Below are 25,557 nucleotides of genomic sequence, written 5' to 3' on the forward strand. Positions count from 1 at the left end.
TGTGTGAGGATCGCCCAGGAACAGGGCTTTTCAAGTCCATGAAAATATTTAGCTCTCTCACTTTTACTTTAATAGGAAGAGTCTGAAACGGGAGGGAGGTGCTGAGCGTTACCGCCGGCCGACAGCTCTGTGTGCGAGAGCAGAGGGGTGACACTGCAGAGCAGTTGGCTGTAAAAGAGAAAGGATACCTTTATTTATTACCATCTTCAACATGGAGCCTTTAAAACCACACAATGGGAGTGCTGTGGTGGCGCAGGGGCAAAGCACCACCCACGTATTGAGGCCTTAGTCCTTGTGGCGGTGGTCACAGGCTCGAKTCCTGGCCTGGCGACATTTGCCGTATGTCTTCCCCCTCTTCCATTACCCTATTTCCTGTCAAACTACTTTCAAATAAAGGTAAGTAGGCCCAGACTTCCCTCTCTCTCCCCAGTCACTTGTTCCAGCTCCTCCGGGGGAACCTGAAGGCGTTCCCAGGACAGCTGAGAAACATTTGCAGAACACACAACTAAATTATTTTTTTTAAATCACACAATGTGATTTCCAGATTTTTTTTTCTTAATTATGTCTCTCACAGTTGGGGCCGGATTTAGGAGGGTGTGGGCCCCTTGAGCCAAGGTGTGGGCCCTACTTAATCATGGTTATACACAGTGGTGGGAAGTAACGAAGTACAAGTACGTCGTTACTGTACTTAAGTACAATTTTCGTGTATCTGTACTTTACTTAAGTAGATTTAATAATGGATACTTTCTACTTTTACTCCACTACATTTTACAGTAAGTATCTGTACTTTCTACTTCACTACATTTCTACAAAACTGTCGCGTTACTCGTTACATCCAAGTCGCATTGTGTTTTTTTTCCGTTAAAATGTGAAGTTCAGGGTCTTAAGGTGGCGCCGTAAAATCCGAGCAATAACGTGACTTACGTGCCTGTTGTCACCCATCGGCTCCACCTTTACTCGCACGCGGAGCTCCAAGACATGCGCAGTGGTTTCCTCTGAGCGTCAGTAATATAATAGTACTGAAGCGCTGCATAAATCATAAGATATGGCGACATGTAAAATCAGCAGCGCTTCGCTTTCACAGACAGTGGGACTTTGTCCAATTTTTAACGTCACTTGGAAGGAAAGCTTAAAGACAGGTAAGCTCCGTGGACGTGATGCAAAGTTAGCTGTATTGACTGAGACACATGTTGCATCTGCGATGACTGACATGTCGCAGATATGGGACAACGCTGTGACCAAAGTGCAATATTGTAATATGACATTCATGGACGATCCGATTCTTCTGGACGGATCTTGACTAAGTCATATAGTACTGAAGCCTCACTGAGAGCCGTTCTTTGTTCTTGTAATGCTCTGCGTACACTGCAGTAGCTATTTTATTTCATTAAAATATCTTTATATTTAATTAGTGAATAAATAAAACAAGAATGTAAGAAAACAGAACATGCTCATTGCTCTTTGTTTTCGTCACCTGTCGTGGTGGAAGACATTGCAGCAGGAGGGAGGATGAGAACAGTCACGGTGCTCCTCCTGCTTGGTTACTTGTTGCTTATTGGGCCTTGGACAGTGTTCATAGTTGAGCGTTGTTAATTGCTGTTTAATGGTGCAGACAATTATTATTTCTGACATTGGCAATATGGGCAACTGCACAGGGCGTTATTTCTTTAGGGATGGCAGGAGACCTCTGTGGATTGTGGCACAGAGATGAAAGCAAAACAGAATGAGGAAGAGTTTGAATTGATACTGGTTAAATTTATTTCAGCTCTAAGTATTTAATATCTAGGTGGGAAAGTGAATCTTTCAGATCAATTTGAGAAGCAATTTTGATAGGTGCACTAAATTTTATTGTCATGTAGCATGGGGTGCTGGTTTTGATTTGGTCTTGGGTTCAGTGGTCCAGACTACAACTCTGCTACGTGGCTCCTTGGTTCCATGTCCTCCTGTGCCAGTTGGATTTCTTTCAAAATAAATGTGTGGCAAAAAAAGTGAAGTTCATGTTATGTTAGGACGGGAGACGAGATGTTTCCATCCCTGAAATTATGATGCATAGAATCATATATCTAAGTCTAATCTATGTTACAGAATAAACGCAATAAAAACATGCTTTATCTGTGGCATATGATCATATGATCGGTACACTTAATGATATTAGTGATTAGACAATGCATTCAGCAAGTACTTTTACTTTTAATACTTAAGTATTTTCAAAAACCAGTACTTTTTTACTTTTACTTAAGTAAAATGTTAATGTGGTACTTTGACTTTTACTTGAGTACATTTTTGTCTGTGTATTTGTACTTTTACTTAAGTACATTTTTTGAGTACTTTCTCCACCACTGGTTATACACTTTGCACATTTACATGCACACACACACAGATGTATATTTCCTTCCCTTTGGGTGGTCGGTGTTTGGCCGTGACTTACTTGTGGAATCGATCCTATCCACCAACCTCAACGTCACAAAAACTAGCCACTGTCCACCATGAGAGGTCTGATGTCACCAGGTCATCTCCCCATGGAAGTGTTACATCAGTCACCCCATGGTTGTCAACTTAGTGACTTTTTTTGCTATATTTTGCACACACAGATACACAAAATCAGTAAGTCAGGTTTTTAAAGATCTGTGATCAACCATAAAATTGCTTTCATCCAAGAAATGACTCAAGTCAGAGTAAAAAAGTATTTGGTAACATGCCTACAACATGTCAAGTGCTGAGTAATTGATCAAATTATTATTTAATATTTAAAAACTACCAAAAATGTGAAGTAGAAATTTTTGTTATTTTAAGGACCAAAACAATTCATATGAGTAAAACAAAAATAACAAAATCAGGCAAAGGGTACAGTTTTCAAACTCAGTTTCTTTCCATATAAAATGTATGAAACTTAACAAAAACTGCAGATGTCTCACTGTGTCTGGTAATTTTTTGGATGAAACATGTTTTTTCTTCAGTGGGTAGAGAATCCAGAAATTTTACACAAGAGCAGCAATACTTTATAATAAAATTACTCAAGTAAAAGTAAAAAGTACAGTGTAGTAAAAAATACTAAAAGTACTTTTAAAAAAAAGGAACTCAAGTAAATGTAACTGAGTAATTGTAGTTACTTCCAACTATGTGGGTGCATGCAGAACAAAATGCAACCAAGATCTAAACCAGTGAATTAAACTCAACTCCAACGGATGAAACGTCTCGTTTGGTTTGTTCCAGCTGTTCAGTCGCAGTCCGTTTGGTTCTCTTCATCTTTTTGTAGTCTTGATCACATTTGAATTGAGGTGTACAGATGTAATATTTCTTCAGAACTTATTTTCCTTTTCAGAATGTGTTAAAAACATTGGGTCACAGTCTGGACCCGATGTAAACCTTCGCGGTCAGAGTTGCACTCCTAAACGGGTAAACAATTCAATCACGGTCAGAAGCTCAGAGTTTTCAGCTTACAGGGAACAGGCTGTACAGAAAAAGAAATTTTGTTGCGCTTCTGTACAATGACAGAAGCACGTTCTGATCAAGTTTTACTGAATATTTAATATGTTTTATTGCATCTTCTTGCCATTGCATTTTGGATAAACTCCACGGGTCAGAAAATTCCAGTATTCCGAGTTATTCTGTCTAGGTCAGAACATGGAAATATTTACATCTTTGCATTCCCATTCAGATTAAATTTCGGTTTGTTACCTTTCTTAATGTTACGATCATTGCAACGAGCACATATTAATAGATACACGCCAAAGTTTTGGGGTAAACTCTGGATGACTAAATTTATGAAAATTTCTTCATGGAATGTAATCTCTACCATTTCTCACAAGACCTATACGAAATCCATAAGCCACCAGTACCTTTTTTTAATACATCTTAGAAATATTACTGAGAGCAAAAGTTGTATCTTCAGCCCTATTCAGATTTTTTAAAGGGGTAGTAAATGTAAGACTTTTTTGAGCTTTACTGGGCTACTCCTCAAATTAGCACAAGTGTTTTGTTAACAGCTCTACTTCTAAACATTTTCACTGCGCTGGATTGAATCCAGAGATCAAACTGATGAGATTGTTTTTTATTCCATGTTATAGAAAACATACGTGTTTTTGATGCTTTGATTGTTCCATGCATGTTTGAGAAATCAATTTATCTCCCATGGCGACCATGCAGGTGTGCAAAACGCTTGGAGAAACCGAGCGCCACCTTGGCGGATCCAACTTTCTGAAGCCAGAGAGCTCCAAAGAGCAGGAGGTTCTTAAAGAGACAGACACCCAATTTAAAGATGTCAAATTTCTTTGAAGTCATATTTGATATACTGTACACAGAAGTCACTTTAGCGCTATAAAATGATACAATGTGACTGGAAAACATAACACTTTCCAATAATTATTATTCCTTCAAATGTCAACTGTATTTAAATCTGAGCCTAGCTGCAGATAATTATAGCATGAGTCAAATAAGGTGACATTTTATTTACTTGTTTTAATGGATAAAAAAATATTTCTTTGGACATACAGTCAGTTCCTATTTGCAGAGCAAATAAGACATAAAAAAAAAAAAACAGTGACCTCCAAATGATGCAAAATGGAGCAAGACAATGAGGTAAATGGCAAGATTTACACAGTTAAGCATGCCCCAGATTCACAACAACAATAATATAAATCAATACACCTAGAAGAAAAAGAAAAAAAAATTCCTCACAAAATCTGCAACAACAAAAGAAACTTATTTTACAAGACATGTTTTGCCAGTCTGGATTGCCCTGTGTTCTCTAGCCTCATTAGGCTTCTGTACACTCCGAAGCTGCCCAATAATGCTGCTGGTATTTTACAGACTGCAATTCTACAGTGCACAGAGACTAGAACACACTATCTGACCACCAAGCACGAAACACAGAGTTTGGAAGGTCCAATGCAATCATCATGGCAAAAAGCACCACAGCCTTGGCACATGATCATGGCTTTGAGGCGACATGAGCACTTCAGTGCTACTTCTTCAGCTGTAGTGTCCGTAAAAGCTTGAATACTGAGTGTGGCGTGGCTGGAGGCCAAGCGGGGACGCAGCTGGAGTACGCCGTCAGCCATGCCGCGGGAGAAGCCACCGTTATCCATCATTGACACATTAGCTGTGTAGCTTACCACTCCACCACTTCCACCTTGTTTAGGCAACTTTCCATATATTTGGAAGGGAAGGGAGGACGATGAAGACGAGGGTAAAGGAGAAAGAGGGGAAGGGGAGCTGGATGAACAGGGGGTTTTGCTGTGCTCTTTCTTTGATATCCTCGTCAATGTCATCTCCATGTTGAGAAGTCCCTCCATTGCTCCTCCGGTTAAATACCCATCAGTGGAGTTCCCCGGCTCCTTTTTAGTCACACCAAGTATGGTAGGTACAGACTTGGCAATGGCCTGGCAAGAAGGCCGCGGACTAATTTCATTTTTCACACCAGGTGCAGGAGACAGCTTTCTCTGATGAGAGTGGGGATGCTGAGACTGTGAAAGCTGAATGTTAAACTTAGCACTGGCCATTGCTTCAGCATGGTAGGTTTCTGCAGGAGTAGAGAGATTGTTGGACATGATTTGATCAGATCTGTCTGGAGTGTCCCTCTGTGAATGCTGATGACCACAATACTCTTTAATAACTCTAGATTCCAGAGCAGCCAGAGACACACCTTCTGACTTGCCTTTGGATGACAAAGAAGCTGAAGAAATGGGCAGAGAGGTAATGACGGGGACAGCCCCGACAACTAGTTGGGGCTGGTACTGAGGCGCATCTTGGGCACCCGTAAGACATGAGACTGGACTGTCTGTGGGTGACTTCGGAAGGTTATGAGTCAAATCTGGAGCAGGACACTGGACAGAAAATTCAGACCTATGGCCAGCTTCTGGTGGTCTTGCTGGTTGACCAGGTAATATGCTAAAAGCAAGCCTATTTGCAGAATGTGATGGTAAAACTTTTTCAAGAGGCAGACTGCCTTGTAGTAACTGTGTGACCAAAGGGTTGTTGGCTTCTACGGAGGACACAGGCCTGGCTGAGCTTGTCAGTTTTTTGGAGGTCACTAAGCCATTTGGCTGAGTGACAGGAGACTTCAAAGATCCACAACATTCCCCTTCAGCGTAGGTTTCTTTAGAGTTCTGACAGTCTTCTCCAATTTCCACTTTTAAAGCAATGTTTTCCTTTTTTCCTTGTGAACTAGGACTAAAAGGGTGGTGGTCTTGGGAATGAGGCCGATTGTCATGCAGTTGAGGCAGACCTTTGGGGAAGCAAGGCTGGATGACAGTCTGACCTTTGTGGCTAGACAAGTAGCCTTGAATCACTGGCTGCTGGTTTTGAGAAGAAAGGCTGCAGATTACCAACTGGCCATTTCGTTGGGTGCTCGGCTGGGAGGTCCAGCTGGGGTCAGAATACTGCTGCTGTTGCTGCTCATCCTCCTGAGTCTCATTTTCACAGTCTGAAGCAGTTTCTGTTGAATCACTGTGCACGCCGTCTTCGTCATCCTTCTGTCTGAAAACGTCAACGATCTCTGTACGTTTTGGAGAAGACACCGTTTTTGGCCATGTGGCTAAATGAGAAAATTCTTCCTGTGGGTCCAAATGATGTGAACTGTGATGGATAACACCACCCAGTCCAACCTCCTTTCCCTTTTCTTGTCCTTTGGTCCCCAGTGTTTGAATAACGTCCACACCATGAGCACCAAACCTGGGAAAGGAATCTGGAATTGAAGTTTGGGTTAAGGTAAGTTTTACACAACCTGGATCTGCCACATCTGAAAAGGGAGCAGTAGACTCAGGTATTGGGCTGTTTGTGGCTGACTTGGTGGCTGATGACACAGACTTGGAGTCGGGCTCTGGGGGAACTGTGAAATCCCCATCTGTTAACTCATTACATGATCTCAGGGGTTTGGCTGACGTTTCCCCTACATCCACATGAACCTTTGCTGCCATGCCTGGTCTGTGTTGATGAGGACTTGCAACTTGTGGTGACATGGAAGCTGATGTATTTGACAATGAAGGAGATGAGTGGGATGTAGCTTCTACATCGAGAAGCTGTAGTTGTGTTCCAGACGAATTAGGTTCTGAAGAAAATTCCTGCTCTTCATTCCCACCCTCTCTTCTTCCTCTTCCTCCTCCTCCTCCTCCTCCTCCTCCTCCGGGCTCGATTGGTCCTGGATGCTCTCTTGTTCTTCGTTCGCTGCTGCTATCCGATAACCCAGTAGAAGACCACAGCCGGACACTGGTCGCCCCTGGCCCCTCGCTAGAGGCCGCAACAGCAGCCTCGCGTTGGGCACGGGCTTGCTGAGCGCGGGCCTTGATGTCTGCGAGGGTCCGCGCGCCACCCGTACCCGACCTCCGCGAGCATTCGGTCTGGGGCACGATTCGGGGGCAGATCTGGTAGGTGGAGTGCCCTTTGACCCAGGGAGGTTTGATTCTGGAAAGTTGAATCTAGCACAACAGACAAAACAGTAAATCAGTATTTCCCTAGATAATTTTAAGGATTTTGTACTTTTGTACATAAAAAATTTCTTAGCTTTGCATCCAAGTCTTACCCGGATAGGTGGCACCTTGGGTTCTTCGGTTGTCGGCTGTGGCTTCTCTGAACAGACACTGTCAATTGTGGTACGAAAGGACCGACGGTCATTAAGACGTGCCCTTTTTTCGGGAAAGCTGCAGAAAGCCTCAACCTCATCTTGCCTTCTCTTCTGTTCCTTAAGCTGAGTGACGAGCATGGGGGTGGTAGCTGGACTAGCCGATGGGCTGCTCTCACGGCTGCTAGTGACGGTCCCTCCTGTGACGGAGGTGACCACAGAGGCTGTATCGTCCAAGGGATCAGCAGGAACAGTGGCACTGGAAGATCCTGAAGAGGACGAAGAGTCCAGACCTGTGGTAAAAGCTCCCTGTTGTTCAGAAGAAGAGGGTGACGAGGCAGGTGAGGAGGCAGGTGAAGAGGAAGAACTGGATGAGGAAGATGGAGAGGTGGTAGAAGCTAGAGCAGGTGCAGCTTCTTTGGGGAGCATAGAGGGAGTAATTTCAGTCTCTTCATTTGCACTGGTGGATGCTGTGCTAGGACTAGGACTTGGAAGAGGAGTAGGAACTGCCAACGTCATTGGCTCTGGAGCGGGAGAGGCCTTAGGCTCTGTCACGGTACTCTCAAGTGGGAGCTCCACACCACAGTCAACATGGAGAACGACCTCTCCTTGGACAACTGTGTTGTTGGATATAGGAGAGTCAATGGGCACTGCAGCTATGTCCAAAACAGCAGTAGTGTCATCACTAGTCTCTTTTGATTGCAGAGCTGGACCGGTCTTACAAAGGGTCCGGCGGGCCCTACGACGCAGGTCAGCCCGTGTGCGTCTCCTCATCCTGCCGTCTCTCCTTCGCCGACCCACACTGCGTCTTTTCGGGACACCGGCTGAGACGACGTCAGCATCACTTTCCAGCACAGTGCCTGCAACTTCACTAGCTTCGCTTATGAGTTTTAGAGACTCGTCTCGTGTTAAGCCAGACCTAAAGGTGGACAGGGTGAGTTTTAGCAAATTGTGGATTTATATGACCAAATGTCAGTAATGTTAAAAACATGCATCACTTCTGTTTGCTATACAAGTACGATAAACACAAATGAAATTGTAAACGTATGCAAAACACAAATCAGTATTTCAATAAAATGAATATGATCTTACTTTTGCCCGTGGTATTCTTCAAAAAATTTCTCTTTCCAAGCCTCTACTTTTTTCTCTTTCTCCTTTTCCTGTCGGAAACGGACTTGCATTTCATGGGTGAATTCACCTTAAAAAAAAAAAATAAATAAAACACATTTAAAGCTGTTTAAATGCATCATCATTAAAACTCTAATGTAAATTGAGCACATTTCTTGCAAAGCCTTGCCCTACCTGCCTTTTATTGTTAAATTAAAAATTACTTTGAAAAATGAAAGTGTTTCAATCATTTCAAACAAAAAGGAAAATTCAATTCAGTTTATTTCTATAGTTCCAATTAACAAATATCATCTGATGCTTCTGAATCGAATTGTGATCCTAAAATTAGGAATTGAACCTAATAATTTAATTAGAAATTTGGCTCCTTAGTGCCGTCTTTCTTTTATGCACTTTAAAAATTCTTAATTTCCAATATGAAAATTAATGCAACTACTGTACGCTGAAAGCCTCAAAACAGCATGCCATTCTTGACAAAAACAGGCCAGTCGGAGCCACCATAATGAACATTTCCTACTTTTTAAACTTCTGTTGACCTCAATGTCACCTCCTAGTGACTCAATTTGAGCTTTACAGGGTGTAAAGCTGAAATTGATAAACGTCTTTTTAAAATTTCTTCTAGTTTGGTGTCTGCCTTTAACATCAACTGTAAATTCGGGTGTCATAAAATGTTACTAGCGGTAACAAGTTACCTTCAGCAAGCCTTTCTTTCCAGCTCTGAGAGGCATGGGTGAAGAACTCATTGTTAAGAGCTGAAGTACTGAGGCGGGTCATACCATCAGGCCCAATCTAAAAGCAGAAAGGGAAAAAAAAAAAAAGTAAATTAATGTTCACTTTTTTGTCTAAGATAGTAAGACACTTACAGAAAAGTTTAAGATGAAATGACTGTAAAATGGAATCTTAAGTATATATTTGCTACATGTCAATTTACTTAATTTACCTAAAATAATTGAAAATTGACAGGTTTTTAATTCAAAATCTTTCTTGTCAATAAAATACTGTATATTCCCTTATTATAAGGTCTAAAATAATTGTGTTGTGACAGTGTGCAAGTTGGAGTTAAACAGTGTGTATCCAAGCCTCATAAATGTTCATATTTTAACACAGACCACAGATATACAAATGTAACATTTGTTTATTGAGAATATCAATACTGTTAAATTTGATTTTACGGTTTCAGCATAGATAAAATAAAAGATTTTAAATTGTTTAAGCTTTAAATTTAAGATTTTGAGTAGCTGGCAAATTTATATTGTAAAAGTTAAAAGAACAATCTCGGTGCGTGCGATCCACGCCGAGGTAAATTTCAGACATCAAGCAGCAGCAGTGCGCAAGTCGGCCAACTTGCAGAGGCGCCAGTGGTGCGATTGCTCCGAGCTCTGGGTGCTTTGTGGGTTTATGCATCTACTATTAACCTCTTTTAGGAATGATTCTGCTCTGCCCGTAAAACGCTCAGTGCAATAGAGATGCTTGCAATCCGGCTTGTTTAAAAAAAAAAAAAAGAAAAAAAGAACTCGAGCAACGTTTTTGTTTTTCTAAAAACAAAAAGCTTCTCGATGCAAAGCTAAGAAATTTTTTACTACCCTGTAGTTGTGCCAGCTGCCATGGGGCCACCAGCCCCATGGCAGCTTTGTTGGAGATGGGCACCAGTACTCCTCCCGACCCCACTGAGGGACAAGGGTGTCAAGAAAATGGATGGATGGATGTTTAGTTTTTCCTCAATAGAGTTTAGTTGTTTTTGAAGTCTTTTCTTATGGCTCAGTGAGTCAGGTCTTAACACATGTAGAATTCATGCAGCAGAGGGAGTAGATGATCCAATGAGTGACCATCCTAGGCCTATCAGTAGCTTCTCCAATGCTAATGCAGGTAGCTTATGAATACATAAAGCCTCCTGTGACTGGGAGATACCCATTGGTGGGTGTGCAGTAGTCTTTGTTTTGGTCCTCATTGCTGCAATTTTGTCCTTTTTACTAAATCATAGAAAAAGGACAGAAAGAGATCTTCTATTTTGTCAGAGAAAACTCTACACTAAATGAACAAAAAAAACCAGTAACTTACTTGTCGATCCACCTCAGGCAACAGCTGCAGTAGCTGCTGCTGTGAATGCGAGGGAAAAGCTGAAAAGGTCCGCACATTGATGAGCGCTCTAATGTTGGTGTTGACCAGGATGGAACCGGGCGTTTCAAAGTCTATGTCTACGCCTCCACGACTCTTTTTCATGGGACCTAAGACAAAAAAAGAAGGACTGAGTTCAACTTGGAAGACATTAAACTGAATCGAAATGCAAACAAATGACATCCTTACACTTTACAAGACAAGCTGGTCCAGTTAAATAAAATTCTCTGTACAGTCCACACAGGAAGCATTTACAGCACAATCACTTTTTTCACATCTTACTCAAAATGGTTTGAATCTTTTTGCAAATTTCCACTCTGGGTGCCACTGGTCAAATGTGGGTAAATGTGTGAAGTTGTGTGTGATTTTGAACACCACCAGTCGTCTTGGAGAGTTTGCAATTTGAACAGGAAAAAAAACTGTTCAGTTTGTACTCCTGTCCAGGCGTCGACTGGCCATCTGGTGTACTGGACAATCCCGAGTGGGTTGATGCACACTTTAGCCAAAAAAATGTAACAGAAATAATTTTTACCGAGTGGTTGGTTTTCTTGAAGGACATCGGGTTAATTCAATGAAAACCTTCAGTCCTTCTTGGCCCGTCGCTTGATTCTTTTGAATGGCTTTATGCCGTGAATAGTAGGACTGCAGTCTGCAGTATAAATGTAAACAACTACTGTTGTTTTTATTTAATTTGATTTAATCAAATGATTCAATCATTTGAATCATTCAAATGACTGAATCTTTTGATTCAATCATTTGAGATATATATATTGCTATATATATATATATATATATATATTAGAGGTGTGCCGATCGATCTGCCACCGATCATAATCGGCCGATTTCCGTGAAAAAGTGTATGATCTGTGATCGCCGATCAGTTTCTTGTTGCCCATACCGATCACCTGTTTCTCATTTCGCAGCCTGCCTGTGCAGCTGGTCTCCTCTTTCCTTCACACTGCGCAAACGCGCAGCAACAAATCCTAAGCGATGTGGAACTATAACTCACTGAGTGAATGGAAGTTTGCGTGTTGCGGCGGAAAATTGAAGCACATCAAAATGCATCAACACGACAAATCTAATATGGCATAAAAACAATGCCATACTTGACGGAGTTTGGCTATGTCAAGGCTCACTGCAGTAAAAAAGATATACGGAGGATCAGATAGCAGGTAAAGCAGCGCACAGCTACAAACACTCACTCGGATTAGCATGACGGTCAGAAAGCTAAACAAATAACCCGCAAAATAATTTAAGTCTTCGAGCTGCGATGTAAGACGCTGGTTCTGCTCTCGCTGTTGAACCGCTGCTATGCTCTACAGGCAGTAATACAGGTCCTTCTCAAAAAATTTGCATATTGTGATAAAGTTCATTATTTTCCATAATGTAATGATAAAAATTTTACTGTCCTATATTTTAGATTCATTGCACACCAACTGAAATATTTCAGGTCTTTTATTGTTTTAATACTGATGATTTTGGCATACAGCTAATGAAAACCCAAAATCCCCGTCTCAAAAAATTAGCATATCATGAAAAGGTTCTCTGAACGAGCAGTTAACATCATCTGCATCAACAAAGTAACTCTAAACACCTGCAAAAGATTCCTGAGGCTTTTAAAAACTCCCAKCCTGGTTCATTACTCAAAACCGCAATCATGGGTAAGACTGCTGACCTGACTGCTGTCCAGAAGGCCATCATTGACACCCTCAAGCAAGAGGGTAAGAGAAAAATTTCTGAACGAATAGGCTGTTCGCATAGTGCTGTATCAAGGCACCTCAGTGGGAAGGAAAAATTGTGGCAGGAAACGCTGCACAATGAGAAAAGGTGAACGGACCCTGAGGAAGATTGTGGAGAAGGGTCGATTCCAGACCTTGGGGGAAGCAGTGGACTGAGTCTGGAGTAGAAACATCCAGAGCTACCGTGAGCAGGAAATGGGCTACAGGTGCCGCATTCCCCAGGTCAAGCCACTGTTGAACCAGAAACAGCGGCAGAAGCGCCTGACCTGGGCTACAGAGAAGCAGCACTGGACTGTTGCTCTGTGGTCCAAAGTACTTTTTTCGGATGAAAGCAAATTTTGCATGTCATTCGGAAATCAAGGTGCCAGAGTCTGGAGGAAGACTGGGGAGAAGGAAATGCCAAAATGCCAGAAGTCCAGTGTCAAGTACCCAGTCAGTGATGGTCTGGGGAGCCATGTCAGCTGCTGGTGTTGGTCCACTGTGTTTTATCAAGGGCAGGGTCGATGCAGCAGCTATCAGGAGRTTTTGGAGCACTTCATGCTTCCATCTGCTGAAAARCTTTATGGAGATGAAGATTTCATTTTTCAGCATGACCTGGCACCTGCTCACAGTGCCAAAACCACTGGTATTACTGACCATAATGTTGCTGTGCTCAATTGGCCTGCCAACTCTCCTGACCTGAACCCCATAGAGAATCTGTGGGATATTGTGAAGAGAAAGTTGAGAGACACAAGACCCAAAACTCTGGATGAGCTTAAGCCTTAAGGCCATTGAAGCATCCTGGGCCTCCATTAAACCTCAGCAGTGCCACAGGCTGATTGCCTCCATGCCGTATTGAAGGCTGCAAAAGGATTCCTGACCAAGTATTGAGTGCATAACTGAACATAATTATTTGAAGGTTGACTTTTTTGGTATTAAAACATTTCCTTTATTGGTCGGATAAAATATGCACATTTTTCGAGACAAGGATTTTGGGTTTTCATGAGCTGTATGCTAAAATCATCAGTATTAAAGCAATAAAAGACCTGAAATATTTCAGTTGGTGTGCAATCAATCTAAAACATGACAGTTTAATTTTTATCATTACATTATGGAAAATATTGAACCTTATCACAATATGCTAATTTTTGAGAAGGACCTGTATTTGACAGACGGAGCGCCGCTTCTGCTCCACATGGTAAAAAGACACATTGTAAAAAGTAAATAAAACACACCATAAGTTACAGAAGAGCAAAGTCATTGACCACAACCGTGACAATATTTTCTGAATAACAATGATAATTTGAGAAATATTTCCTGTTCGGACCCATATTCAGGCAATCTGTAATACATTCTCTATATTTAAAAATACAGTTTAAGTAATGTTTAATCTAGTATGTGAAAAGCAGCAAGCCAAAACAGAATTTCATTACACAGTTTACGATTTTCACATCTTTACCTGTAGACACGTGTTCTCCGTTGACTTTAAGTGGAGTGAGGACAACACGAGGCATCATGACAGCCTTCTTCCTTTGTCTTCCTGACTGTAGAAAATAGGAGAAAAACAGAAGATGTCAGAACTTTATGCACACACATCAGGCAAGTGAGCATTTTAACCAAAAACATTTCTATGCAGATTTTTCAGCTGCAAGCTGCAAAAACTATGATTTGGATGTGAAAGTAAAACGACAACTTAAACTTCAACCCCAGTAAGCTAGCAATGCCTCAACTAAGAAAATGTTACATTGCAAAGTTCATTCCAAACATTACAGCAAAGGTTATCCTGCCACTGTTGTGATATGGAGCAATCCTCAGATGCAACATCCTACCTTGAAGACACTTCACTTACACACAGATCCTCACAATCTACATACAGCAACACCAAAGTAAAGGGATGGCAGAATATATCTGTGATGCATGGAAAGCCGTTTCAACAAAATGCCATGTTACTATAACTGAGCGTAGCAGGTCACAAATATTTTACTGGCTGAGAAGTCAAAAAGTCAAGTAGTCTTTAGGAGAGTGTAGTCTGAAACTAAATTACATCCGACGTCTTTGCGCAGAGTGCTCACCTGTCTTGAACGACTCAGTCTAGTCTGAGCATGTTGGCTTTGCTGAGGATCCGTGCGTCCCTGCTGTCCTGTTGCCCTGCTGAGCCGTGTCTGAGGGTGGGTGCTGGGAGTCTGCAGCTCTGTGGAGCAGGAGGCACTGGATGAATTCTCATCCACTGATGCTATAACCCAGGAAAAAAAATCAGATTAAATTAAGCAAGTATTATTCGAGACAATATCTATGGTAGTTTCTAAACAGCAATGAAAATGGCCAAGTGACAGCACCAAACCTGTGGAAATTCTGGTGAAGTTAGCAGTTTAAAAGGAACAAACATACCAGCAGGTGGATCTGTTAAACTTCCCCAAGTTTGACTCACAAGTGATATTATTTGGACAGTGTTGACTGCAACCATTGGAATATTCATACTTGTGAGTTTGTGGGATTTGGAAAGACTGTCAATGTTGGCTGTAATATAAATAAGTGTCACCTTAGCATGTTATGGCTAGAGCTAGGTAATAAAACAATATATATCGATATATATTGCAAAAATATTTTTCCTCGACAGATATGAGAAGGGGTCAATATATGGATGGGAATCAAGAACTGGTTCTTGAAGAGAACCCAGTGGTTCAGTTCCTTGGAATAGTTCAGCTGCTTGCTTAACAATCCCACTCATCGGTTACATTACATGCGACACGTTTGCGTGATGACGTATTGCACACACTCTGTATTTTGCTTTAGAAAATATGCAAGATGGGGTGCATATATAAATTTCACAAAAAGAGATGTTGCAAAATGTCCAGAACTTTAACAATAACAAAAAGATAAAATACGTCCAACATCCTCAAACAGTTGATCACACTGCTTGCAACCGATTTAAAACAAATGTAGAGTGTCTGATAAGATGCTTAGCGATGGCGCCGACTTGAAGGGGCAGAACTTCAGGGAGATGTTGCTGGTGGAATAATCTGTCCTAATCCAATTTAACGCCATTGTCATTCGCAATAAACAAATGTTCAAATTCTAGATCTGTTATAATCCCTGAAGGACTGTGGGCACAAATGACCTGAGCATGTAATGTCACCTCTAAACATTACATTGTGTTTTAAGAGCCACTGCCTGACTACTTAATTGAGATTTAGCAGATGCGCAAAAATTTATATTTATTTTAATTGTATTTCTTTTTTCTTGGTCATTTTTAAGACCATAGTTGTGTGTTTAAGCATCGTTGGCAATGTCTTCCAGTAACATATAATTACCCACCAACATTTTTACATTTCCTGTCAACTTAACATTTTTTTAATACAGAAACACAGCGGGCTGGTGGTGGACCGCCTGGCACCCCGACCACGGGATTTAGCAGGTTTTCTGGGGGAAACTCATTGAAATCCAGTCACTTAATATTGATGCTGATGACCTCTATAATACTAGGCCTCATTATATTGATGTTTTTGTGTAGTATTGGTTGGTGGCTTGGATAATTACAACATCATGATGGCATATTAAATCGGTAAATCCCCACTGAAGGGCTAAGGTACTATGTGGCCTGTCACTAATGAATAGGTAGCATTTACTTATTGAATTTATAGGTAATATTTACTGAGCACTAATATGTTATTAAATAACAGAATTGCATCCCACAAATATGTTTTAGTTATTGCTAAAACAGGCACTTTTTAGCAATATATTTGACTGACTACCTGTTATAAAATCAATTCAAAACTATCCAAAACTAAGTAGTAATTGATCTGAAGATCAATTATGGAAAATATAGATGCACTGCATATGTTTTAAGGTGTAGGAAAAAGTTTAAGACTTTTGAAGATTCAATACAAAAACATGAATTAATGATGAGTGTATTATTGAGTTACCATCATTGTCCATGATGGCTGCGACAATCGTTTCTGAGGAGTCGCAGCTCTCCTGTTCAATGGTTTCACTGGAGTCAACCAGGGCAACAGCAGATCCCGCCACTGAGGTACTGCAGCTTGAAGTGGGATGCGCAACATTTCCCACTGGCTCTGGGGGAACTTCTGACTCTGAAGTTGGTTTTGTCCACTGGAGAGCATTTTTCTACAGAAAACAAAAGGCACAAAAGTGAGGTAGCAGTGTAGAAGCACAAGTGACACAAAACTTAACTTTAATGGGGCTTTTGGGACGAGTTAAAGATCTTTAGCTACTGATCACATACTAGTGGTTAAACTGGCGATTTGTGACTAAGATTGTAAACTAAAACTATCTACCTGCAGCAGACGGCAAACCAATTTCAGAATGAAGTACCTTGAGAGTGAACAAGCTCATTCGTCCAGGAAGCTTGAAGAAAATGCTGTTCTTGACCCTGTCTCCCCTCACTTGGGAGTGTAGCATGGTAACCAGGCAGGCCAGAGGAGCGGTGCCACTGCAGCCACACACACACAAATCAACTTTTAGACTGTCTACAGAGATGGTAGAGTACGTTTATGTTTCTACCATTAGCTTATCATGATATATCAAGTCCTTTTAAAATGTAAAAAGTAACTTTAAAATTATTCCACGTTTTGTTTGATGAATCTTGTTTGGTTTTGGGCATTAAATTACAAAGTGCAACAAACACTTTATGGATGAACATGTATATTTTTTTCCATTTTCCTCTTTTTGAGGGAGAACAACTGTGCAACAGCTTTAAATTAGAGGTGGGCATTTATCAAGATAACTTTCAGCTTTGGCAGTTTCACTATTCTATCCAGTGTTTGTTCAATAGAAGCATCTGTAAATAAATTTGAAAATACAGTGACTGTATTTAGTGATAGAAATCACACTTGTTTACATGATTGATGTCCTAAAGAATATTAGAAATAGGAATGCTATTCAAGAGCAGCAATGGTGTTATATAAACACTTTGTTACCGTTTTATAAATCAGAACTTTTGCATGGAAAGTGGCATTTGCAAGTTTCAGGCCCCGTTTTGTGGTACGTAAGCTTTATAAATAAGACCTCTAGTCCTTATAGTATTTACCAAACGTGCAATTGGTTTGTCCCTGTTTATTTTTATGTTTTCTCCAAAATTCTGACACAAAAATGATGTTTGTAGTTGAAATATAAGCACTTCTAATTTAGTCATGTTGTCTTGGACTAAACAGGATTGTGTTTTGCAAGAGAAACTTTTATATAAAGAAGTTTAAAGAGTTTTATTACGGTGTACGAACCAAAAAGCAAAACTCTTGTGCTGTTAAAATGCCACCTATATGTTGATTTTATACTTGTTCAATAAGTTGCACTTTAAATAAATCCTTGGGTGGGTAAAATAACAGAAGGGGAAAAGGAAATGTTTTCTGTAGCAACAGGGGGAAAAAACCCGCTCCAATTTCAACATTTACTTGAAGACTATGAACGTACCTTCTGTTTATAGTTGGCAGCAATCAAAGAAGTTCATGGAGACAGAAAGAAAGTCAGTTACTAACAACATGAAAATTTCACTTATGAACTCAAACTGCAAAAATGCTATACAGCTGGAATTACAAAATTCCTGTCCTAAGTCAAATAAATATGAAAAAGTTAAACATACGTGAGCATGATATTTGAGGTCACTCAATTGTTCAATTGGATGGCTTGTTATATATTCACATAGACGAATATGTGGTTCAAAGACCCACCATGGCAATTATGTCTAAAATATGACTTGAAATTAGTGAAGAAGTGACCTATATTCACTGGTACTTACCTCTATAAGCTAAGTGCACCATGACAACTAAGAGCCTTGATTTGACACCTGCTCACTTAAAGGAGACTAGACAATTGTAGTCTGAAAGAAACCACTTAGTAAAGTCTCAAGTTATTCTATCCATCCAGCAAAACTGTGACTCTGTGCGTTTGTGTCTGACCTCATTTCCTTCAGCCCCTTGGTCTGGATGACATGGAGGATTTGTTTGGGAGTCATGGGTGCATCAGAGAAGTTCTCCAGGACCTGGAAGATACATTTATTTTTTTGAAGAACAAAAACTCAGCTAAGAAAACTTGGAGAGAACTGTGCAGACCTCTTTGAATGATGTAACACAAGGGTGTCCAAAATCAGTCCTAAGGGAAAGTCACTTGGATGTATCAGAGGCTTCCATGTTTTAGCACATTTGAATCAAACAGATGGGTAGTCGGCAGGTTTCAGTAGAATTTGATAACATGCCGAGGGGCTAATTAAGCCATGTGAATCAGCTGTGTTGGAGCAAGAACGCAGCTAAAATCGCAGGACATTAGCATTGAGGATCCCTGATTTCACACATACATAGGTCAGAAGCGTGTGTTTTGATGAGCAGACAAATCCTTCTTTATTGTTCAGTACGGTAAATAGATCCAGAGAAGTACTGACATAATGATGAACACCTTAAAATGAACTAGTTAGTACTTCAGGATGCATACGTATTACGCAGTAGTGATGGGTCAATCGGGACCATTACGACTCGGGGCTTCGAGACAGACTGCTCCGCATTTTTTCCCCCTTTTTCTGCTCAGCTCTCACTCTGTGACTCGGCTCAGAGCAGAACTTTGTTTGGATTAGCATGGCAGCCTTGTGGCCAATCATGTGTGAGGATATGGGATCATACCATTATGTGAGAACAGAAAGTGGAACAGACAGCAGTCAGAAAGTGGTGAGGAGAAGAGTGCAACATCTGCTGGCAGTTTGTTTATATAATAATTGTGAATTATGGGTCTGTTCATTAGACTTGCTTACAGTGTTTTTTTCATTCGTTTTTGTGATAAAAATGTAGTTTGCTTTAAAATATTATACAAAAGTTAAAAAAAAAATCTTGCTTTTCTAATAGAACAAACATATAAAATTAAGCAAGTATAAAGCTTCTTTTAAAGGATGCAAAATGATTTATCATGCAAAACCCATCTAGCCAAGTCAAACTAAAATATGGGTCTGCAGATAATAAACTGAGACATTTCGGAGTCAAAAGAGCCCAAAGCTCTTCTTTGGGAGCCGTGTCACAAGAACCACAGGGTCTCCCCCAGTGCATGATTTCCAGTTTCAAGCAATGACATAAGGTCATAAAACCGACCACTGCTTGTGAGATGGAGTAGAACCTCTCCATCGATCTGAATTGCACGCCTCGCTAACAGAGAACAAAACTACAAGTTATACATTAGTCATATAAGTGAATGTACTTTGAATCTATCTTGGGTCAGAGCATGTCTTATTTTGAATTTATGGGATGCATTTTTTCACTGTATGTTTATTTTAAATCCCAGATTAACTCTGGAGGACTTGATCTTTTAATAATGCATCTGAAATAGACAATTTGAAATATAAAGAGTTAATAAGCTATTATTGGAACATCCGAGCTTTCCTCCTCACTTTACACCTCTCTCTGAAAGTGACAGAAAAGACAGACTAAGCTAGGTTTATAGTTGATGCATTGAATTGAATTAATCTGCTGCACCTGCCTGATTGCTTCACACATAGTTTCTGATAAGGGTGCACTGATTTGTCAGCCAGCCGATTTCCTTAATTGTGGGAGATCAGTGATCGGCCAACCGATTTTTACATATGAAGTGGATCTTATCCACCGTTCTTATCTACCTCAGCAAAGGTCTAAAAATCAACCACAGTTCTCTGCTTTCCCAAGAAAAGGTTTGACTGACAGACCAGCTCACCAGATCATGTCTGCATATTTACATTAAACAATAGTTGTTGAATATTTTTGCTAAACTGAGCAACATTTCAGACAAAAAAATTTGGTATCGGAAAAAATCGGAATCGGCAGGTTAGGCTTTTTAAAAGATCGGTAATCGGCGATTGGCCAGAAAACTGCAATTAGTGCACCCCCAATTTCTAACTTATGATGCTTGCTTGTGCACCTCAAGGTTTGTGTAACTAACATTTTTAACGCGAAAACATGATTGGCCGTCAGTGGACTGCCCCAATGCCTCCACCACAGCGCTTAGCAAATCCTCTGGGGAAACCTTGTACTGGTTTCTCAAAATGCAACACAAATGATTTACATTGGAGAAAACATATTTCTCATTTCTCTTCTTCCTCAAGATTTCACCTGATCAGTTCTGCCTGTCTTGACCTCATTTTGGAACGCGCCATTTTAGGGCTACGTCACGACTATGTAAATAAGTTACTGTTGATCTCGCACTCCTAACTCAGCGTTTACATCTGCACCTCAGACGTGTGAAAATGGCTACAAACAGATGAACATTGGCACAAACGCATATTTTTGACCCTGAAGCAGAAGAAGTGCAGAACCCTGAACAAACCTTCAAGGCACAACCACTGAAGGATTAAACACTGCGTATCTGACACACATTTATGTTGTTCAACTCTGGGGATTCTGCTTCAGGGCAGTGTGTCATGACATCCAGCAGCTGACATCACCACAATAATTTAGCACAAAGACCGTTTCTGCTGTCTTTATTTAAAATATATGTTTGAGGTTAGAGGAGAAGCACTTCTCTCAACATTTTAAAAAAAAGAAAAAAAAACTCAGGCAATGTCCGAGCATCCGACATGTTTTCACAAACTCTGCATCTTCTCAATGTAGACCATCACCTTCAGTTTACTATAATTTCGATTGTAAATGCGCAGATATTGTGGGTAATGACACGAGACACGGGACTAGCAGAGGCTGTCATTCAGCGTTAGCTTGTGCCAAGTGACAAATTCATGTACATGCCGAACAACAATACAAAGCACAAAATAAGATATTATGTGCTTACATCAACATAATTTGTAGACTTGTTATGAACAGTAGGTCCAAGTTTTTTAGGAAATCCTCCAAGGTAGTTTGCAATGACTCCTTCCTAAACTGAACTGCGCAAACTACAACTTTCTATGGCAATATCGCAGAAACATTACAAGCAAAAATAAAATGAAGCCACACAGCTCTGTTCTCTGCGAGTGGGACAAAATGCATGGACAAATGCTCTGTATTGCAGGCAAAAACAAAACATTTTTCTTTCTAGTCAGCCACTGTGCAGTATAAATCCACGTCTCTTGTAATGATGTGGGTGGAGCTCCACTTGGGTTGCCAGGTGAGGGGCTGTGCTTGGGTTGGTGTTAGACATGCACCAATATGATATTAATATCTGCTCAGTCCCAAAAACACAGGAAGTGACTGGTTGGGCCTTAACCTGACCACAAATCCACTGTTTGTACTTATGTCTCCGGCAACTGTGCCGATTTCCTTAACTTTGGGAGATCAGTAATCAGCCGATACTTGCATGTGATTCTGATCTCATCTACCTCAGCAAATGTCTAAAAATTAACCACTGTCCTCATCTGCTCTCCCGTGAGAGAAGTTTGATCGACTGACCCACCCACCAGGTCATGTCTGCACATTTGCAGTCAGCAGTAGTCACCCAACTGTTAGCAAATTTAGGATGTTTCGGACAAAACAAATTGGCAACGGCCAAAATCATAATCGACTTTTTAAAGATCGGTCATTGGCAATCGACCAGAAAACTGCACCCTCATTTGTAATCAAAGAATAAATTGAAGACCATAAAGTGAAAACTTGTATTTATCTATGTATGTGAAAACATGCCACTATTTAGAAAACAATGTCTACAACAACATATGTGGTGTCTGTTACTTTAAATAAAATCCAGCCAATAGTAATATTAATTCTGCAGACAGCCTAAACTAAGACAGGCCTTAACCTGACTACAAATCTTCTGTGTTTGTACTTATGTCTCTGGCAACTGAAAAACTTCAATTACAACCATTTATGCACCTTCTGCAAACTGCTTTGCATTTTTTTTTATTGGGTGTTGCTTTACACGAAGGTTACAATGAATCCAGCTCTGGTGCACTATTAACAGCAAGAGTAAATTCTCAAGACACTTGAAGACGTTAACCTTGATAATGGTAAAATAGCTTTGCCATCAAAATGTTATTTCCAAAAAAATGTTTTGCTTCACATTCACCTCTAAATATGTGTTACATACAAATTACCTTGGTATTTGAGTCGCGATGTGTGCCAGTTTGTGCTATATTTGCGCATTGATGCTGTTCAGATGCTCAAAAGCGTCGAGCTACTGGCTAACCAGCTAGCTAACTAGCTTCCTAGCAAACAAAGACCTGAATCAGAAGCGGCTATTTTGTTACCAGGCTTTAAGGGTTTCACTACGTCGCATTTTAATACATTACACAAGACACGTTTTACGCAAACAATCGCAAAAGCGGAGTAGCGTTCATGCTAAACACAAAGTATTTGTTGGCAAGATTAATTCTCGCATTAATATGATTAAGCTGCTAGCTGCTAAATAGTTGGCTAACTAAACACCAGAAGCTAGGATGTGGTCGTGAGTGGAATGTCCACAGGCAGCAACGTGCATGGATTAAAATCGTTTCTCTTCTAAAACATTCATGGTTTACATGCAAATTAAGTCTTATTTCTTACCATTCGAGCTGCTTCAGCCCAGGTCCGCTCCTTCTTTCTCTTTTGCTTGTCCTTCATTTCTTTAGCGCTCGCCTCTGCTGGGTGGCTACTAAGCAACCTAAAAGCAATCCCGACTGATCTGTTCAGCAGCGGCTAAGTATAATCGAAGAAAAGGCTCTTTTCGACGCAAGGCAACGCTTTTGTGCAGTGGTTGCTGGTGTGTCTGCTGCTGAGTTTAAACCAACACTACAAACACATCTTCCTGTCGAGGCAGAGTTACAGTGCTAGCAGCCGTACTATTGCAGGACAAGCTAAGTTCAGAGGTCAAATCCTCCGCAGGAATGCAACAAAACCTATCCCCCTCCAGGAAATAGGCTGCTTGCACTTTATGACAACAAAGCAATGGAGTCTGCTTATTCTATAAAATACTGTTTACAATTTAGTAACTTTAAGACGTTACAGATTTAAATGTGAATTACATCGCAACATTTAGATAGGAAACAGATATAGCCTACATGTGGGATAAATTAATTCTAGGGAATGAAGATAATTAATGAACTGTAGGCAATTGGAAATTAGGTCATTTCTAATAATTGGATGATACAAGCAAAGATTATTGAGATAGTATGTCATAATTACGGTCTCATAATAACGAGATACTATCTCAAAATTGTGACTTTGCTATCTCATAATAATGAGATCTCATAAATATGAGATAGCTAAGTCATAATTATGAGGTACACTTTACTTTTTCATTAGGGTGGTGGAAATGGTGGTGGAAATACATCTGTGCGGAGTGCTTTAAAAAGTTGAACCAGAAAATAAGAAGTGAGGTTTCAATCCTTTCTCTCAAGGCCATTTTAAGTAATATAATTTTTTTAATGATCACTTTCTTTTTATTTGCTCACTATTAGTTTTTGATTACTTATGTCAATTTCAAATTATTTAAATTACCTAAATTAATTTTGTTTTTTAATGTAATGGCAGGATTCCGGCATACCCAGAGGATGTTCCTTGTGTTTGTGCTAAATATTTTTTTTAGCAAAAAATTATTCAGCACCAAAGCAAAGTAACTGACCTGTCACTCAGTACAGTGACCAATTATAAATACAAAAATAATATGCAATACAAATGTGAGTCATCAGTCACTAGGTGTCTAATGCTCATTTATTGTAACTATGCAAATTGTGTCTTCAGCATTTTCACGTTGCTGTGCAACAATATATTTGGTTTTGGCTATGATTAACTTTACATAATTCGTTAGCCAGCATAATTTCTATTGGGCAATTATGCCGCTACATACAAAGATGGCCCACTACAGAACTCTGCTGACCACAAATGAAGCATCAGCTCTTCTCTTTGAGTCATTTGGTAAGCTAGTTCACATTTCTTCTCCTCTGTAGACAGTAAATGTACTTTCAGTCAATTAAAGAGGAACTGTGTGTTTGAACTTTTAATCACATTTCTGCAACAAGGTCTGATGAAGTCTACTGTACTGTAAGAGTTGGCCAATGATAACAAAATTTTACCAAGAATATTTTGTTTCATTTCTAGTCCAAACAATTTCTTTACACTTAAAATAATAGCAATGTTAACAAAGTGTTTTAAAGCTTTGTGTAGCTGACTAACATCACAAAAGCTCAAATAATACCTCAACTAGACCCACAAAAAAGAAGAACTATGGACCTGAAGAAGGACCAAAAATGAGGGGAGAGGGAGGAAGTTCATCTCTTCCACTGATCGTAAGGGGCAAAGATTGGCAGACAAGCCGGATTCTCTGGACCCTCTGGAAATTACTGTGCAGAAGTAATAGTAAAAGTAAAAGAAGAAAATAACGAAAGAACGCATTCAAACTATTTTGAGTTATTTTTACAGGGCAATAAAGTCATCTGACAGCTTTGACTATCTTTTTTGTGTTAGTCTGATTATAAAGGGCCGTTTTCATGCACAGTCTTTTCTCAACCTTACGCAAACATTAACAAGCTAGATCGATTTTCAAACATTGTTAGCACCAAAGACTTAAGGGTTTATAAGCACGTTTTCACTGTTTCTCTTTAAGGTATTTGCAACTTTAAGTTTACATTTGTCATCACTGTGACTGTGTACAAATTAGGCCAGGGTGTATTTGCAAATTTATTGCGAGGGAACCCAATATGTATTGCGAGTGAATGCAATACTTTGCAAAATAACGCCAAAAAAAATAAAATAAAAAAAAAATAAAAAATAAAAATAAATAAATAAAAATTCTCTTTCCCCTACGGGACGCCGTAAAATTCGACACGCATGGGAAGACATTTAGGGGCATCTCTAAAAATCAAGAAATTCTTGCCCTATTTGAAAAACACATTGCCCCATATGCTATTTCATACCGGTGGTGTAATATTTTAAAAAAAATTAAAAAGTRTGGATATTCCCTATACGTTTTTAATAACTAATAAAATTAGAGAGGACTCTTACAAAATTACACACAAATACTATCCAGCTAATCATATGTTAAAATTCAAAAATTATATTAATACAAAAATTTTTATTATGCAATTATCACCCTGAAGGTCTGTCAGTTTATAATCAATAGTATAAGGTGTTTGTTTTATGTTGGGATAGCATTGTCCTTAGTTTTTACAACTAT

At 39.9% G+C, this 25,557-nt stretch overlaps 1 protein-coding gene across 3 annotated transcripts; it reads right to left on the reverse strand.

Moving 5' to 3' along the window:
- Positions 1–4,428: 4,428 nt before the first annotated feature.
- Positions 4,429–23,279, reverse strand: asxl1 (ASXL transcriptional regulator 1). Of its 3 annotated transcripts, none has more exons than XM_017305664.1 (12): positions 22,950–23,279; positions 18,429–18,511; positions 17,944–17,946; positions 16,849–16,966; positions 16,440–16,641; positions 14,589–14,707; positions 13,976–14,060; positions 10,742–10,908; positions 9,376–9,472; positions 8,651–8,756; positions 7,520–8,477; positions 4,429–7,415 (listed from the first exon to the last, which is right to left on the reverse strand). In XM_017305664.1, exons 1-12 carry the CDS (start codon positions 23,004–23,006, stop codon positions 4,845–4,847), a joined length of 4,566 nt encoding a protein of 1,521 aa, XP_017161153.1. In that variant the 5' UTR covers positions 23,007–23,279; the 3' UTR covers positions 4,429–4,844. The 3 variants fall into 3 exon arrangements, with proteins under 3 accessions (XP_017161153.1, XP_008411183.1, XP_008411184.1); XM_008412961.1 differs by having other exon boundaries at positions 14,589–14,749; XM_008412962.2 differs by lacking the exons at positions 13,976–14,060; positions 14,589–14,707; positions 16,440–16,641; ... (2 more) ...; positions 18,429–18,511; positions 22,950–23,279 and adding an exon at positions 11,331–11,421.
- Between the last annotated feature and the right edge of the window lie 2,278 nt (positions 23,280–25,557).

This window comes from Poecilia reticulata, linkage group LG7 (genome assembly GCF_000633615.1).
Source record: "Poecilia reticulata strain Guanapo linkage group LG7, Guppy_female_1.0+MT, whole genome shotgun sequence".
In the NCBI taxonomy this organism is placed as follows: Eukaryota; Metazoa; Chordata; class Actinopteri; order Cyprinodontiformes; family Poeciliidae; genus Poecilia; species Poecilia reticulata.